Source organism: Papilio xuthus, unplaced genomic scaffold (genome assembly GCF_000836235.2).
Source record: "Papilio xuthus unplaced genomic scaffold, Pxut_1.1 DF824655.1, whole genome shotgun sequence".
Classification (NCBI taxonomy): Eukaryota; Metazoa; Arthropoda; class Insecta; order Lepidoptera; family Papilionidae; genus Papilio; species Papilio xuthus.
Window position 1 is genome coordinate 5,559,770 of NW_013533994.1, and position 16,903 is coordinate 5,576,672.

General features: G+C 34.2%; 1 protein-coding gene across 6 annotated transcripts; it reads left to right on the top strand.

The window, feature by feature from the left end:
- The first annotated feature begins 6,123 nt into the window (after positions 1 to 6,123).
- Jafrac1 (thiol peroxiredoxin) lies at positions 6,124 to 16,390 on the top strand. 6 transcript variants are annotated; one of them, XM_013325861.1, is made up of 6 exons: positions 6,191 to 6,272; positions 7,893 to 8,021; positions 13,615 to 13,755; positions 14,539 to 14,678; positions 15,060 to 15,228; positions 15,864 to 16,390. In XM_013325861.1, exons 2-6 carry the CDS (start codon positions 7,918 to 7,920, stop codon positions 16,009 to 16,011), a joined length of 702 nt encoding a protein of 233 aa, XP_013181315.1. In that variant the 5' UTR covers positions 6,191 to 6,272; positions 7,893 to 7,917; the 3' UTR covers positions 16,012 to 16,390. The 6 variants fall into 6 exon arrangements, with proteins under 6 accessions (XP_013181314.1, XP_013181313.1, XP_013181318.1 ...); XM_013325862.1 differs by lacking the exon at positions 7,893 to 8,021 and adding an exon at positions 6,882 to 6,976 and having other exon boundaries at positions 6,207 to 6,272; XM_013325864.1 differs by lacking the exon at positions 7,893 to 8,021 and having other exon boundaries at positions 6,168 to 6,272.
- The last annotated feature ends 513 nt before the right edge of the window (positions 16,391 to 16,903 follow it).

The window sequence follows — 16,903 nt, forward strand, 5'->3', positions numbered from 1 at the left end:
AATTGGTACCCTTTGTGTTTTAACAGACTATGTTCTAAATCTATGCCATATTTTAGTGTGATCCGTGCAGTCGTCCTGGAGATACCTTCCAACAAACATCTAACCATCCATCCATCCAAATATTCGCATTTCTAATATAAGATAGTAAGAAGTAAAATATATAATGAAAAACCTTATGCTGCTTGATGTTTTGTGAATGTTAAATAAGTTAACGCCATCTAACGACCAACTCTAGCACTACACATATTCTTTGGTCAAATCGCGCGCTTTCCCATAATCCTGTCAGGAATATACATCGCCTTACGTGAAATCATAGCCACATTCAAAGTGAGAAGTAAAATGTGTGACACATGAAATCAGATCACTATAAAATTACGTAAGAACCTTTATTTCCATTGTAACTGTTTCAATAACACAGTAACTAATGAAAAAATTATGTATTCCTTTTAACAAACACAGATCTGGTTCAAGTAGGTCTGGTTCAAGTTACTTCTATACTGTATGGCAGCATTGTTTCTTGTTGAATTGTTTACGTCACAAAGGCAATTAACCCAAATGCGTGAAGTGATTGTATTGATACCCTAATTAGTTGTATTTCAAAAGCATGTACCCATTCCACGTGCGTCGCATTTGCTCTCATAATAGTCCTCACTTTCTATACAATCACTTTTTGTACAAAGAATTGATAACCAAAGAAGTGAAAACTAATTTAAAACAATTTTCAAACTAGCTTTGATTCTGATGATCTAGGAGACATGATTCTCCAAAACAAAGCAATAGTTTGTGTTATTGAGTATGGGAAACTATTTCATAGTTTTCGCGTTTTTTTGTGGTCTTTATTTATCTTTTTTTTTTCTTGAAAAGGACAAGCTTCATCAAATTATCTGAATCGTATTGAAATAGCGATCTGAGACATAAAGAAGAAAATATTGTAAAATTAGAAAAGAATTATCCACGTACTTTGGATTTTCTAAACCACAACCCTTCTGTTGTTTTTTTTTAATGAAGGACAAAGCAAGGCGTACGTGACGCCAACAAATTGAACTTCTTTCGACGGGCATTAGGAGACAGGTTTAGAAACTGTCTCCTTCAAACTTTAATTTTTTATCTGCTTGAATATATATAATATATATTTATATATTTATTGGATTTTATGATTATTATGTGTTTTCTCTGTTAAGTCTATGATTTTGAAGTTCTTAATTTTAACTCTTTAAAAACAAAATATATAAAAAAATATTTTGTTGATAGAAGAAGATACTTGCAGATTTCTAAGGATTCAATTCTCAAAAGTCAATGTTGGTATCGTACCAGAAGCCTAACCACATTGTCTTGATTACCTAACACCAAATTATGCCATTTTTTAAATTAAAAATCTCCTTATTGTTCAAATCTTGCACAAAATTTTTACGTGCATTATTTCCCTTGCATCAAATAACGAATGAAATATATAGGTATTTAGTAAAAATCCGTGTTAAAAAGTACAATTAATCGTGTTGTGGAAGGCGATCATTGTCTCTGAAAGAGTTTCCAAGTCTCCTTGCTAATGGCTCGGAATGTAACACACCAGCTAATTGGATCGCTGTTCACAACTGCTGACCAAACAATAAATATTTAAACCTGTCTCTGACAATATTAAATCTGTTGGGTAAATGTTTATTTTAATTATAAAACTTTGCATCGTGTGTATTTAATAGAAATTCAAACAAAACAGCATAACTTTAATGCACTTTTAATATACTTATTATAACCAAATACGGTTTTGAGGTTACATACTTGTAGACATTCGCGCAAATAACTAGATGGCGCCACTGAACACTCCCTATGTCATAAATCACAATCACAACGACTCTTCATGTAAAATAATCCGGACACATTAATATGTAAATGTTGCCACACTTACATCAATCTGGCACACGCCACATCAATTATGAACTCCATTAGAAATATTTTAGCTATCCATCACTGACGAGTTAACATATTTATTTCTCTTAACTGCCATGTAGAAAAATACCTGGTTAGTAGTGTATTTATTAAGCAAAGGTAGGTAATATAGATTGTTTTGTCTTATATAGAATTTTCCTTAAACTTTTCTTTTAATCATGGTCAATTCAAATATTTTGTTAAACATTTTTATTAACAGTCTGTAGCTATTTATATATATCAAACTGATCGCAGGCAGCGGTCTCAATTAGACGTCGACACAGTACGAAACTATGTACAAACATACATTGGCCTCTTACTTTTTCAATAAATCGTGTAAAAAAAAGTCAAGTTGCTGGTTGTAGGATATAAATAAATGATTCTGTTACCAATTCACCATTCTATTATAATTTCTAGCATTTAAATAAAATTATGCTGTTACGACTTTAAGCAAATAAAATTAGATTGTTTGAAAACATACACGGCAAGTTGTCAGAAGAGAAAATATGGGAAGTTATTATTTTACTTATCATATCCTAGTACATTTTAGATCAATTTGTAAAACAATTTATCAGCAACAATAAAACTGAAATGTCATAAATTATAATTCACTTTTCCTCGCAACCCCAACTCGAAGCTAACACAAATAAAACTAATTTGCCAGAACAAAAGGCATGAGGTTGTTTACGCTAACAATAGAGGGGGTAATTGAGCGCCGTATCTGATGCTACATTGTTCATTGCACGTCCTCAGTACAACTTTTAACCGGCACTTTATCGGTGGCAATTGCTTTGTTTGTTTCGGACATATCTTAATTAGTTATTCAGCATTGTCATGGCAAGTAAGTCTGCGAACAGTATCAGCATTTAACATACATCAGAAAATAAAACTGTTTATCAAAAATATACTCCTAATGAGATTCCCACATATAGAATTGCTATAGTATTGGAGCTTTAAGCGCCTGATAATAAAAAATGGTTGCTATTTTTTATTAACAGGCGCAATACAATATTTAATGGTTAAACCTTTTAAACGTTTATTGTATCGTATTGCCGCTATCAACCTCGATATCATAATATGGTTATATGTATTTTAACTAATGAAATATATGTCATATTATAACTACGCTGCAGTAGATATTCGCTTCAATAATTTAGGTTTAGTTACATAACAAACACTACACGAGAAAAATACGTCCATAAAAGTAAAGCGCACTTCAGCACTAAACAAGCGCTTCAGTGCTATTTATTGTAATACCTTTTGTAAAAGCTGCGCTGCAAAACCGGCTTGTGACGTTTTCATCTTACTTCTTTGTACAATGGACGACGGTGGTAAATTTTAAAAATTCTCTTAATCTTGTATTTTTAGTAAAACCGCTACGTTATTTGATAACAAGGAATCTATTTGTTATTCGATAAAAAGATTATTAGGTGTCTTTCGTGATTAAAGTGGTGATTTTTGATTATTCGGAAGTTTTTAGTTAGTGGTTTTGTGGTAGCAATTAGCTGGCAGTTGGTCGATAGGCGTTAACATTACATTAACGACCTCATTAGACGCTTGTAGTGCGAGCTGTAATTAAGGGCTGCAGCTTGCATCGCGTAACGCTTGTTAGACATTAATTATACCTTCATACTAACGATATATTCAAGTAAGGAATACTATAACAAAATGAGTCAGTACCTCAATCTTTTAAAAATAATTGTTACAATCAAATACACATTTTAGTGGAAACTTAAGAATATACTATTTATATTGTTGTGTAACCTACACAAAAAATGTTTTACCTTTTTCATAAAGAGTTAGTTGACTGTAGACTTTTTCGACTGTATTGGCCTTGGAATCCCATGTTAAAATACACTTAGACTCCCTCTGCTATCCCTGACACTTTGCAATTAAATACACGTCGAGTTTAGCATTGAGAAATCCAATCAATCGACGAGTGTCGGCGAACGTCGGCGGACTTTGTAGTGGAAAGGGTTCGTGAAATGTTTCGCCCTAATGGCGCGCCTAATGCCATCACAAACTTTATTGAATCAGCCGTCACTCCGTAGTTCGACTGCTAATGTAATGTAACGCCTAGTACATTCAGTATTGGACTAAGTAAATAGTCTATACTTTTATATAAGTATCTACCGATTATCCGTTTATATTCGTATGAAATGGTAAACCAACCTAAGAAAAATCACATTTATAATCTATTGCCGATTAATTTTCGCAGGCGCCCAAAAACGAAAAAACAAAAGATTTCAAAAGGTCATGTCTATCTTGTCACTTCTATGAAGGTCTATTCTATGATTTTACATTTACATAATATTTTTGGTTAATATACTAATAATTTGATGTATATATAACACAATGAAGTATCGCGCCTAACACAAATAATGCGGCAGCGAAAACAATGTCAACCAGTAAATTGGAATAAATAAAATTACAGGCGTTATTTGTTGAGCGTGCGTTGATTGTAGAAAGAATTCGGATAAGTGGATATCGAATAAATTCCCGCTTCATATGAGGGAAGCGCACTCAAAGCTTTGTTTCTGCTGGGTTATTCGGCTCCGGACTGCGACACGACATTCTGCCAGCGAGCAGCAAGACATTCTAACAATTTTCACTTTATAACAAACTCGTAACGTATTTTCTTGGATTCCTTAGTAAAAACTCATGACATTTTTTATTTTTTAATAAACAAATTAAGATAAACGAAATGTCATTATAAAATTTCTAGAAAGTATTATGTGGTATGTCCATTCTTTTAATATTACTCCTACCTACAACAGTTAAATTTCAATAGTTTCAACTTATGTTTGATGGATAAAAGTTCCAACTATTATGACGTCGATTTGCGGTCAAAGAACTCGCACAAAACCATTCCGTCTGAAGACAGTGAACAAAGCTTTCACGGGTAAGGGGCTCTGTTTTTGCAAAAACCTGGAAAATGGTAATAAAATAAATTTAACAGTAATAAAGTGTTCCGGTCCAAATCAGTTAGCGGTCAAACGAGCGCATTAGACGCAGATTTAGGGCTACCCTCCCACTGACATTCGCCCTTACTACGATAATCAACTGCGTAATTGACGAAACAAAACTATTTTTCCGATATTTTGAATAGGTTAAAACTCCTAAATTACTGTTTTAGTGTCTATTTTTTTTCAAATATACGCGACCTTTTTTAAAAATAGATGAAAAAACAAAATATAAAAACGACAGTTCGGCCATCTTGAGAAATTAAAACAAATTAGTTTAATTTTTAATATCAGGAATCATAGTAAACCTGACATATTTCGAAAGAATGTTAGATTTATTGCAATATATGTATTCCTGAATGAAAACAAATGGTAGGGGACAGGAGGACATTATTACGCCCCGAGGCTCCATTGGATTATTCGTCAAGGCAACGTGGCCGTTAAACACAGTAAAAATACCATTGTTTGAGCGCAAGCGAGATACGAACCCTAACCCTTACGCGCAACTGCTCCTGTCGTCTCGATCAAATTTTGACTAATTGAATGAGGTAAAACCAATCGACATCATTCTAGAAATAACTTTCTGTGTGTCACTCGGCACAACAGCTTTCGTCTTCCAATTCAACTTACTATACTCTTTGAGATAATCATATTATAATATTAACATTGATATTTTTTTACATTTTAAATAAGACATCTGAAAATATTCGAAAAATTTCTTCTTCATAGTTTTTGTGAATAACGACATTCTACCAACCCAGAAACAATCAACATTAATTGGAATCACGACAACCAGGAAAGTAGATTAATATATTACACAGAGGCTACTCTTTAGTCGTAAGACTACTCGTCTTTGTTATACAACGGAATTATCGATGCCTTAAAAAGTTATACTCAAATTTAATTCAATATTTATTTACGTTAGGAACAAACATAAAGTATGACTTTATGAACAATATTTTAAACAACGAAAAAGTCGTTTATAAATAACATTTGGTCAGAAGAACTTACAATGTAAAATGCCGCCATCTGTCAACCAACGGGGAAAACTACATGACGTCCATTTCGTCTCGTCAGTGAAGGAAGGATATTTTTTTATTAAATTGTAATGAAAAAAGAACAGCAGTTGGAAATGAGACTTAATCAGAAAATACAAGTAAAAGGATCTCGTTCCAACTTTGCTCAACCTTCTCAGAACCTTAATTCTCCCAGTTTCATATTTTTATTCTTTGATAGTGCAACGTAGTTTGTTTGTACATACTCTATGAACTTTGAATTAAATTTTTTGCCGGCCGGCTGTCATTGTGTCATTTTCACTTCACGCGAGCTGCTTAAGGGAGAGTGAGTGTTGTTCGGTTGACTTCCTGTTTCACATTTTAATTTATTGTAAGTATTAATTTTCATTAATATATTTAATTAGTATATTTTCATATCTTGTGTATTTCATAGGTATTGTAGGGATCATTGCGAAACAATTTTTTTACATTAGGACGCGATGTTCTTTTGTTCGGGAAGATTCATCTAGAAATTGGCCAAGCGCATCTGACATAAGTATTACATTCAAATAAAAAAAACGGTTTATGAGAAATACGTTTCCAAACCAAATTTTTCACTGTATTTTTCCATTGAATGTAATGTTGCGCAAGAGGGTATTCTCGGAAGTGTCGCGCAATTAATTTCCTTCCTCATAGATTAGTTTGAACGAATGTTCACACGTCTTTTTTCATAACGTCGACGTGAAACGTTACGTTAAACGTTATAACATTTAACCGAATTTACCATTTGAATACACTGTAAAAGATTTATTCATTTAATTAGTATAACAAGTTTTTATAATAATTCAAATTAATTTTTAGATTAAATTGGTAAGTCTGACCTTCATTTAAGTTTTCAATTAATCTTGAAGGTTATAGCGTTAAGTTATACATATCACTTTATAATTTACATGGCTATGGAGAATTTATTGTTAGGTTTGACAATGTAGTCCGTTGTTAGGTTGAAATGGAAGATGGGTTACATAGGAAAAGGGTACGAAGTGAAACTGATGACGAAATCAAGGGAAATTTAGCGAAAAAAGTACAAGTAGACAGGTATGTGTGGTGTATGGTTAAGCATTGACGGGGGATTATTGGTGATGGATTAAAGTATTGGCTATAAATATGCCAAATGGACGCTTTCAAGTTAACCCAAAATTGTTGTTACTTTCTATGATTATATTGAAGGTTGAATGTTTTGATTTTACCTTGGAGTAGATATTTAAAACCTTTTGTAAGACATAAATCAATGCAATGCTTGTAAAAAGACTTGTCCTTGCTATCTATTGCATCATATTACAATTGGTATGACCATTTTTATTTGCTTGTTGATTGTTTGTCCTACATTTGTAGTAAGATTTCTCTCAATATTTTTATGCATGTAGTGTGAAGATCAGGTATTGTTATAGTTATTAAACTTATATTAGAAATGGATAATTACATTCTTACTGAACAATGGTACTATGGAGAAAAGGTATATTAAAATTTAATCAGTTTAACTGAATAAGATTTATCATTCAGTTAAACCTTATTACATTTTATTGTAGCACTTACAAATGATTTAATACCTTTAAGTAAAGATTAAGATATCTCTGATCACATTCAGTTGTTTCTTAATATCAATGCTATAAACATTAGACAAGAAATAATAACATGTTGGGTGAATGTTATTCTAAATTTCTTATATTACATGCGGAGTTATAAAAACATTTTTATTATTTTCATTAGATGTTATGTCATTGAAATGATATTGTTAATTTTTTTACTGATTATGTCCAATAATAAATAATAAAATATTTATCATTACTATAGTTTAAAAACAATAGCTAACCCATCATTTTTTTGTTAAAAGATTGCAATAAGCAATTTAAAAGTTAGTTTTTTCATAGACAATTGTGGAACATTACTGTTTACATAACATTAATGTTTACTTAAAGCCAGTTTAATTATTAATTAGTAAATAATTTCCCAGCTGAATAAATTTGAAGTGCCCGACAATGTCAATGGAGCACAAATGTTTCTGCCGCGGGGATGAGGTCACCAGCTTGGACCTCGATAAGCCCCAGCACCTCTTGCCTATGATGAGACCTTTCTCAATGAGGTTATTTCACACCTACTTGTCAGTACATTGAATAATTTAGACTTAAAGTAGACTTGTGTAGTTTAAAGTTGGGTAAATTGCATTTAGATTATAAAGAAAGGCATGAAGTGAAAGTAATTTCATTCTTCATGCCAAATTTTAGTCCTCTTTTCTTTCCGGAGTGGTAAGTAGATTTAGCGGAGGAGGAGAAGCATAGGAAAGGGAAATCCACTTTCCGTGCTCCTTGTCTCTGTCAATTTAAGTGAGCAAATACGTATACAAATGCGGATGTCTATGGACAGTAAGCACTTCTCTATTTTGGTGATTTCAGGTGGCTGTTTGTCTGTTTATTACTTTATACTTTAAAACATTTATGTTCTATGTTGATATATTTATCAGTTTCATATAACTTTTAAACAATGCAGTCTAGTTAATACCTTATAAGTAACGATGTAGAAACCTAGATAATACTTATGATGAAATGACGTATTTCACACAATTGTTCATATACAATAATTAGCACTTCTAAGTCATAAGTAATATGTTTTATGCTTATGCAATACTATACTCAACTATATAATCTATCAATTTATTCATTTGTAAGACATTTACAATATGTTGGTGGATTTGGTTCTTGAGATTATCTACAATGGTTTCAATTATTTTCCATATACTCTTCATTGTAATGTTATTAAGTGTATATTTGCTTAGTATTGTCTTTTATTGTGATCCATTTTGCATTAACAATTGCAGTAATTAATGACTTGTAAGAATGGTAATTATTTGTTACATGTATACAATGTTATTTTATTTACATATGGTTTTCTATATTTAAAAAGGGATAAATTCTTTTCTATATTATTAAATCTTTAGAGTTCTTGCTTCATAACACATCATACAACATTTACATAGTTCATTTCCAGTTTTTATGTCCAGTTATATACAAATGAGTTTATATTCATCATCGTCATTATCAACATGCCCTTATCCCTACTGAGGGTTGGCACAGTACTCCATACATCTCTATCAGCTGTCATACCTGAATCTACCCCTTATCCTCTTTCACAAAATCCATCCATACTTTCTTTGGTCTTCCTCTACCTTGTAGCCATCTACATTCAATCTCATTACTTCTTTGTTTATATTATTCATTAGGTAATAAATTCTTTGAACATAGTAAAACACCACTCTGCAATGCTATTTTACTTGTAAAAACCTATAAACCTAGTATAAAGTAATTGCATATTATTCTAAGAATGGAATGGTTTATCCTTGATTACTTGAACGCCTTTGAAGGTTTGTAACATGCAGAATGGCGTGACCTTTGAACTGTTACTGTAACTGAATCTTAGTGGATTAATTAAAAACTTCTGGACATTTTATTTATCTGTTGACTCGTCGTTCGGATATTATACTCACAATAGCCAGTCACTTATTTTATGTGATGATACAAAAAGTAAACTGTCAAAGAGAAGCGAACAAGTGGAATCTTGTTTTTGAAGCATTTTTGAATTTACATCAGCCTCGTATCGTGAAAGATCAAATGCAGTTCTTTATAGACTTAAAGAGCTGTTATTATTTTATTTTGACTGCGTATTTGTTGTTAACGACTTGCGATGTAACATACTAGGAACTACAAATTGGAAAGATCGTCCAATGTATTAATTGCTGTAATTAATCTTATCGTACATAAATTGATTACATCGGTTTTGTGACGTATGCAGAGGTAGCAAGGATGGCCTCGGAACGTCTCGACGTCTGTTGATTACATATCTATATCTTTCCACGTCTGTTGCATCGATATAGTTGATGATTGACTTAAATCGATTAACGTAATAACCAGTTTACACTATTCCAGTCAAGATCCAATCCAGCGCTGGATTACAAATGGGAAACGTAACGTAAACGGATTGGCGTTTAAGATTTGAATCCAGTACGAGCACTGCGAAATCATGTAGTCAGGTAATCGAATGCCATTCCAGTGCTGGCTGAAGAATTGTGCCGTAAACAAGTGTTGATTACTTTGAGAATTATTTACCAGGATTGCGAAGAAAGAATTATACAATGAGAAAATTAACTGAAGACCAAACCTTACAGTTTATTATGTTGTACAAAGAAAATTCGTGCTTATGGGACATATCGTCAGAGGATTATAAAGATAGAGCTATGCGCCAATCAGCTTTGGAAAGAATATGTGAGGGTATGCAACTTCAGTCTTTGACAGTGGATGATGTAAAAAGTAAAATAAAAAGCATTCGTTCCACCTATTATCTTGAATTAGATAAAATTAAGAAGTCACTAGATTCCAATGCAAGTCATGTTTATGAACCAAAAATGAAATGGTTCCCCGAATTTCATTCATTCATAAAAGATGTAGTGGTGAAGCGAAAACCATTGGTATGTATTTTAGGACAAATTATTTTTTATTTATCACCATTAATTTTGGCCTACAAATAACACAAATTATCAACATGCATTTGCCATTTCCTTTTATCCGCAAAATAAAAACTCGTAATTTTTCTGTTTTTCGTCTAGTTTTCCACTTTTTCGAAACTCTTCCTCAATTTGTTTCAATCCTTGTTATGTGATTAGCTCCTGTATATAAGAAAATAATTCATTTCCAGGAATATTTTATTGACAATAGTGTATTTGAACACTTGGAGCAATCTGAAGACACTACTCATGGAGACTCCAATGTTGTCGCCTCTCCTGCTGAACCTCGAAGAAAGAGAAGTAGAATTTCAAAGCTATCTACGATAGTCAGTAATGTGGAAGAGATGCAATATGATGTACCAAAAACCAAAATAAAAACTGAGGAAGATGAATTCGATGTGTTCGGGAAACACGTTGCGAAGCAACTTAGAGAACTGTCTTTAAAACAGGCTATCCTAGGTCAAGATGAAATTCAGAGAGTGATTACGAAATGTCGACTGCGCGATTTGAAATATACAAATAAAAAATCTTATTGGAAATATAGAAATACGTATAATCCGGAGTATATTGTTGACACACAAGTCAGTGATGATTCAACACCAGGACCGAGTAACATATGCCATGTGAATATACCACTGAATATGCCAGAATCACATTTAGACATGGACTCCGATGACGCTTGAAATATAATAAATAGATAAAAATAATATAATAAAGAATGCATGTCTTACTTTAATATTATCTTTCAATGCCCTTATATATAATTTCTTTGCAGACTTCTGGTGTAATTTTTAAAAAGTTTACTTTGGTAATCGAAACATATAACTGAGGCCTGAAACTATCTCCGTCTTCATAATTTTCTTCTGTCATTCTCATTGCAACTCTATAATCAGTGGGATCTTCTGCTTTCAGCTGTTGCGAAAGTAATGGCAATCTTTTTCTTTAATATGCTCAATCGTCACTGTAATCATGATCATTCGACAGTTTTAGTGGACGGAAATCATGTAAATACTGTCGTAAATCCTATCTAGCGCTGGGTTACTGCACTGGAATAATGTGATCTGGTAATCATATGAAATCAAATACGTTAAACCATTCCAACTATACTAGGCTTTGCTAGGATATGATTTACTGTAGTCGAATTGCGGGATTCATATCTACGACCACCTCCGTACCTTTTTGCCGTAAGGTGCTTTGAAAAGTTATTTCGTATTCCACGTATCGGAAGCGCATTCTTTCATACAATGTACGGTGAAATGCCATTTATTTACATTGTTCCATTCCAGCGATCAAACTCGGCGCAGTATAACAATTGAAAAATGTAAATACACAGGAATGTACTGCGTACAATCGAGAATGTGTTCGATTGTTGGACTGGGATAATGTAAATATGGCATTATGCTAGTCTAGTAGGACAGTAGCGCTGGCCTGGCATGGCCTGAGGGCTCACCGGCGCCAGTTATGTTAACTGGCATAATGTAAACCAGGCGTTATTCATAGGGTCAGTAACCTTGAAGCGGCTTTAACGAACATGCTCGCAAGCGGGGTTCTAACGACCGAGCTGTACCACCGCACTGGCCTGCTGGCCTCGCTGTGGCGGGCCACCGCTGACCTTACCATGGCTGTACATGTTGCTCATACATACGCAAACGGACAGACCATTAGGTTCGTGTGTAGTTAGCTGTCGATTCCAACTAGTAGATACGGTAGTTAGGAACAAATAAATTGCTAAACAATTAATAGTGTACAGTAAAACCAGTTGTAGGATATGATAAAAAAATACAGACGGATTGATAACCTCCTTCTTTTTGACGTCGGCTAAAAACTAATTACAATATATTTTACACATTAAAGATAATATTTTAAAAACTGTAATAACATTGAAGTCCAAAATTCTTCAATTTAAATTAAATACGATCAATTAAAACTGCATTATTTCTTAGCCATTATCACTTGACTCCAAACTTCCAATCGGTTCACGATCGCGTCGCCTCGTCCTTATTCGCGTTTCCACTGGTTACCGAGTGAGCGAGATAGCTGTGCGCTCGCGAATGAGACGGTTGTATACATACGCCTAATGGGAAGCCATGGGCAAGTCACAACGCAACAAGGGTTTATATCATATCATAGTAATATGTACGTCACGTTATTGATATTGAAGTAACTTAATATTGTTTCATTAATTCATTATTTTCGTATTTAAATAAGTTAATCTATGGTTTCGTCTTTTTATAGTGTAAACATTTTGTTACTTGCATTTTTAATATATAGTGCAGCTGTTCCACTACATTAGATTGCAAGTTTGTCCAATTTTGTGGCTCAATCACGCTGAATGGATATTTATTTATACATTTGATACTCTTATCTGTATGGGGTATCGAGTTGGTCAGTTTATCAAAACTTAACCTTTTTCGTTAATCAATGGAACATTCTAGATACGACAATTTTATAACAATAACTTTTAGTATAATACGGTCTTTCTGCAAACGAGCTGAGAACGTAGAGCATTGTGGTTGCTAATCAGATACTTTTCTAATTGTGTATACGTTGTCGTGGGTAAAAATAATTGGTACGTCTAGCAGCTTTAAATATTTAATTTAATAATTATAAAATTTCGAGAAATTATTTTGCATTTTCTTTTCGTTTGGACTTTTTAATTCTCGATTAACTCAAAGTGTCGGGTTTGAAATGAATACATTGCAAGCAATATATTTCATTGGTTCAATAAAAAAGAGTAAATCTAGCCAGCATCAGAATCTACAGTCAAAGTTTTGAGATATTTGTCTTGTCCAGTACAGTCGTGTAGAGAATAACTGTACAATCATTTTTGTTACAAGAAATCACCGTTATGTTAGCGACTGTACTAGCGCTATTTCTTTTGGAAAATACGCTAACTGCGGGTAACTAGACTGCATTGGAATATAATTTTATTGATGACTAAGTTTAGGTGTCTTCAAGTGTTTTGGTGTTTTTCAGGGTTCCGTACCTCCTACGAAAAAAACGGAACCCTTATTTTTAATTAATCTTTAAGTAGTGTTAGATTACCGTAGAAAGTATTCAGATTAAAAACTGTTGAAAGTATTTAATAATTGTATTATAGTTTACGTTGGATGTTAGGAGTTGTGATTAACTAATTTAACTCTTATTAAGTGGATTTAATCGTCATTTTTGTATGTTGCAGCTTCAACAAAATGCCGCTGCAGCTGACCAAACCCGCGCCCCAGTTTAAAACCACGGCGGTCGTGAACGGCGAGTTCAAGGACATTTCGCTGTCTGACTACAAGGGCAAATATGTCGTACTATTCTTCTACCCATTGGACTTGTGAGTTTTTACACAAATATATTCTAGGAACCGCTTTATATGACCTCGGTTACAAAAATCAAAAAGAGCAGATCACAGCTAAACTGGTTAAAGTTTCCGAACCATAAATTAACGGTTCTTAGGACTGAATGTTGTTATGTGGTGTGTGAGGTTAGACGACTAGTTGTAATCCCCTTCATTTTAAAAAACATTTACATAGTATCAGAAATTTCATACATTAAAAGTACTGAATGAAATTCTTTAATATCTGGTCTGTCGTGAAATTATTCCGTTTATAAATATGTATAATTATGATTGTGGTGAGCTGAGGCGTGTGAATGTGTCGAGCTCCTATTACAGAACTGGTTGTGTGACCGCACTTGCCCCCTCTCTGCACGTGCTAGTTACGGTCAATGTCAGGGGCTAGGAATATTATATGTTATATCTACATTTTTATATTAACAGTAATAGGGAATTTAATCTGACCTTCGTATGGCCACGTAATGACTATAATTACTCTTCTATAATATATATTATATATACCTTACAAAATAAAAAAAATCACTTAACTTTGTAACATTTTATTTTACTTTTAATTGTAAAAAAGTTACTTGTAAAAAAAACCATACAAAATTTATACATCGTTATAGTTCTTTTCAAATATCTTGGCCGCTCAATATGATCGGCGCGCTGCGCAGCAACTCGCGTGAAGTTTAGCCCCCAATAGCTGAAAACGATTGTGTAAATGTTTCATTAATTGCCCTGTACTTTGTATTTGTTACAATGCATTGTTTATATTAACAGTACGTTCGTGTGCCCGACGGAGATAATCGCGTTCTCTGAGCGCGCGGACGACTTCCGCAAGATCAACTGCGAGGTGGTGGCCGCCTCCACAGACTCCCACTTCACGCATCTCGCCTGGATCAACACCTCGCGCAAGCAAGGTAACAACATCACCTCACCTGGTAGTCATATGTCCGATCGATACAAGAATCGCTGCGTTGGACACGCAGGATAGCGTTCACGCTTCGATAACACAACGCAACAGTGAGATCTCGCCTCCAGGTGGACGTCACCTCGAGCCGCGGACATATTTGAAGAGACGTATATCGCTGTAACTCACCCACAAATTATGTATTCTCATAAAATCAGCCAATATTTTTAACTTCTTGATACTGATGTACTGAACAGTAATAATTGCTGTGTTGACCATCTGTAGGAAAAATGGCTTTATGATGACTATCGCTAATTCAAGGTGATGATATGATTTTGCGTGTGCTTTTATATGTTTGAACAATGATAGTTATGTTGTTGTGTATGTGCAGGTGGTCTGGGCCCCATGAACATCCCCATCCTGAGCGACAAGTCTCACAGCATCGCGCGTGACTACGGCGTCCTCAACGAGGAGACTGGCGTGCCCTTCCGCGGACTCTTCATCATCGACGACAAGCAGAACCTGCGCCAGATCACCGTCAACGATCTGCCCGTCGGCAGGTGAGCGACACTCATCATCACCTCAATTGCGATGCCTCCGGTCCAAGAAACGATTTATACCTTGGTTTTTGGTTGTAGTGCATTTTGAAAATACATCATGTAAGGAAAGAAATTCTATGTTTGAAAATTGTTCCATTAATATAAAAACTCAAAAATGCAACGATAAAAGTAAATATAGTAAATGACGGATGTTTCTTATCACTAGATGTGTAGATATCGGATATCGGGCAGACGATGTCTGTGTCACGCATTCTGTTATCACTTATCACGCATATTGATATCTGTGTCATACCTGTGTGTTGCACCTTAGTCATTCATTGTATGTATCATTACATGTAGTGATTTGTATGGATTTACATTGAATTATTTACTGCGATAAAAATTACTACATCAAAATGAGCTATATTTTGTAGGATAAATGAGTCTTAAAAATAGAATTATGTTGTCGATATTATCCAGGAATCTAATCAAAAATAGAAATTTAAGTAATTATTTTAATTTGACAAACATTTTTAATATAAAATAATTAATTTTGGATAATAAAACGTTTAACTCTGGAACAGTAATCATAACAGACGACAAACAGATTACACGTACATTCCACATAAATAAGTTGTTCCACCCGTTTGTCGCAGATCTGTAGACGAGACGCTGCGGCTGGTGCAGGCGTTCCAGTACACGGACAAGTACGGCGAGGTGTGCCCTGCCAACTGGCAGCCCGGCGCCAAGACCATCAAGCCCGACACCAAGGCGGCGCAGGAGTACTTCGTCGACGCCAACTGAACCTCTGCACCTCCACATCTCCACACCTCACACACTCGTTATATCTTAGACTGCCTTGGTTAACCATTTGCCGATATCATAATCCTATATCACAAGGGTAAATATTCGTATAGTAATGACAATAAAAACATTCCATCGCGGTCCTGGCAACCATTATTCTCATTATATTAATTCTACATCACCTGCAGTCTGACATATAACTAGTGTGTATCGCTACATGTTTGAATATCAAACATGTTTCGTATGTTGTTTGTGATTTTTCTCATAAAAGTTAGTACGGAATCTCCGGCTGCAGTTGCATTGTAAGGAACAATCAGTATTGACAGAGATCCTATATCTTATGTGCAATCGAGGCTGTAATAAACCATGTTTCTATATTTTTGTTTTGTTTTATTACAATACCAGCGGTCGTCCGCAACTTCGTCGAAAATATGCCCGCAAATATCAACTACCTTCCGGTGAAAGTCCCGTCAAAAACAGACCAGCCGTTCTGGAGGTTATCCGGAACTTAAGCTGACAGACCAAAATGTTTAAAAATTGGCTTTGATTATATGTAAAGCAAATACATCATGCACACGATAACATACACCAATTCTGTTTACATTTCTTATAAATGTACGGTCGGGGAAAGAAGTTACTGTGGGTCGCCCGCGACTGGCCGCGCGGAATTAACAAAAACTTACTAAGCCTATATGTTCTACATCTACACCAAATTTCAACAAGATCCATACAGCAAAAATCGAGATACCTTCACACATGCATCCATCTGAATATTCGCATTCATAATATTAGTAAGATATTTGCACCTGTTACTAAACTACGTTGCGTCAATTTCTACGCAATAGAATTGTTTTATTTATAAAGCAAACTTGGTATCAGCGCCATCTAGTTT

What these genes read in the sequence shown, in the direction of transcription:
- Jafrac1 (XM_013325860.1), top strand. Translation starts at nt 10,065, where the DNA reads ATGAGAAAATTAACTGAAGACCAAACCTTACAGTTTATTATGTTGTAC. An exon ending in TGGTGAAGCGAAAACCATTG is followed by an intron (nt 10,398 to 10,624) that starts GTATGTATTTTA and finishes ATTCATTTCCAG; the next exon opens with GAATATTTTATTGACAATAG.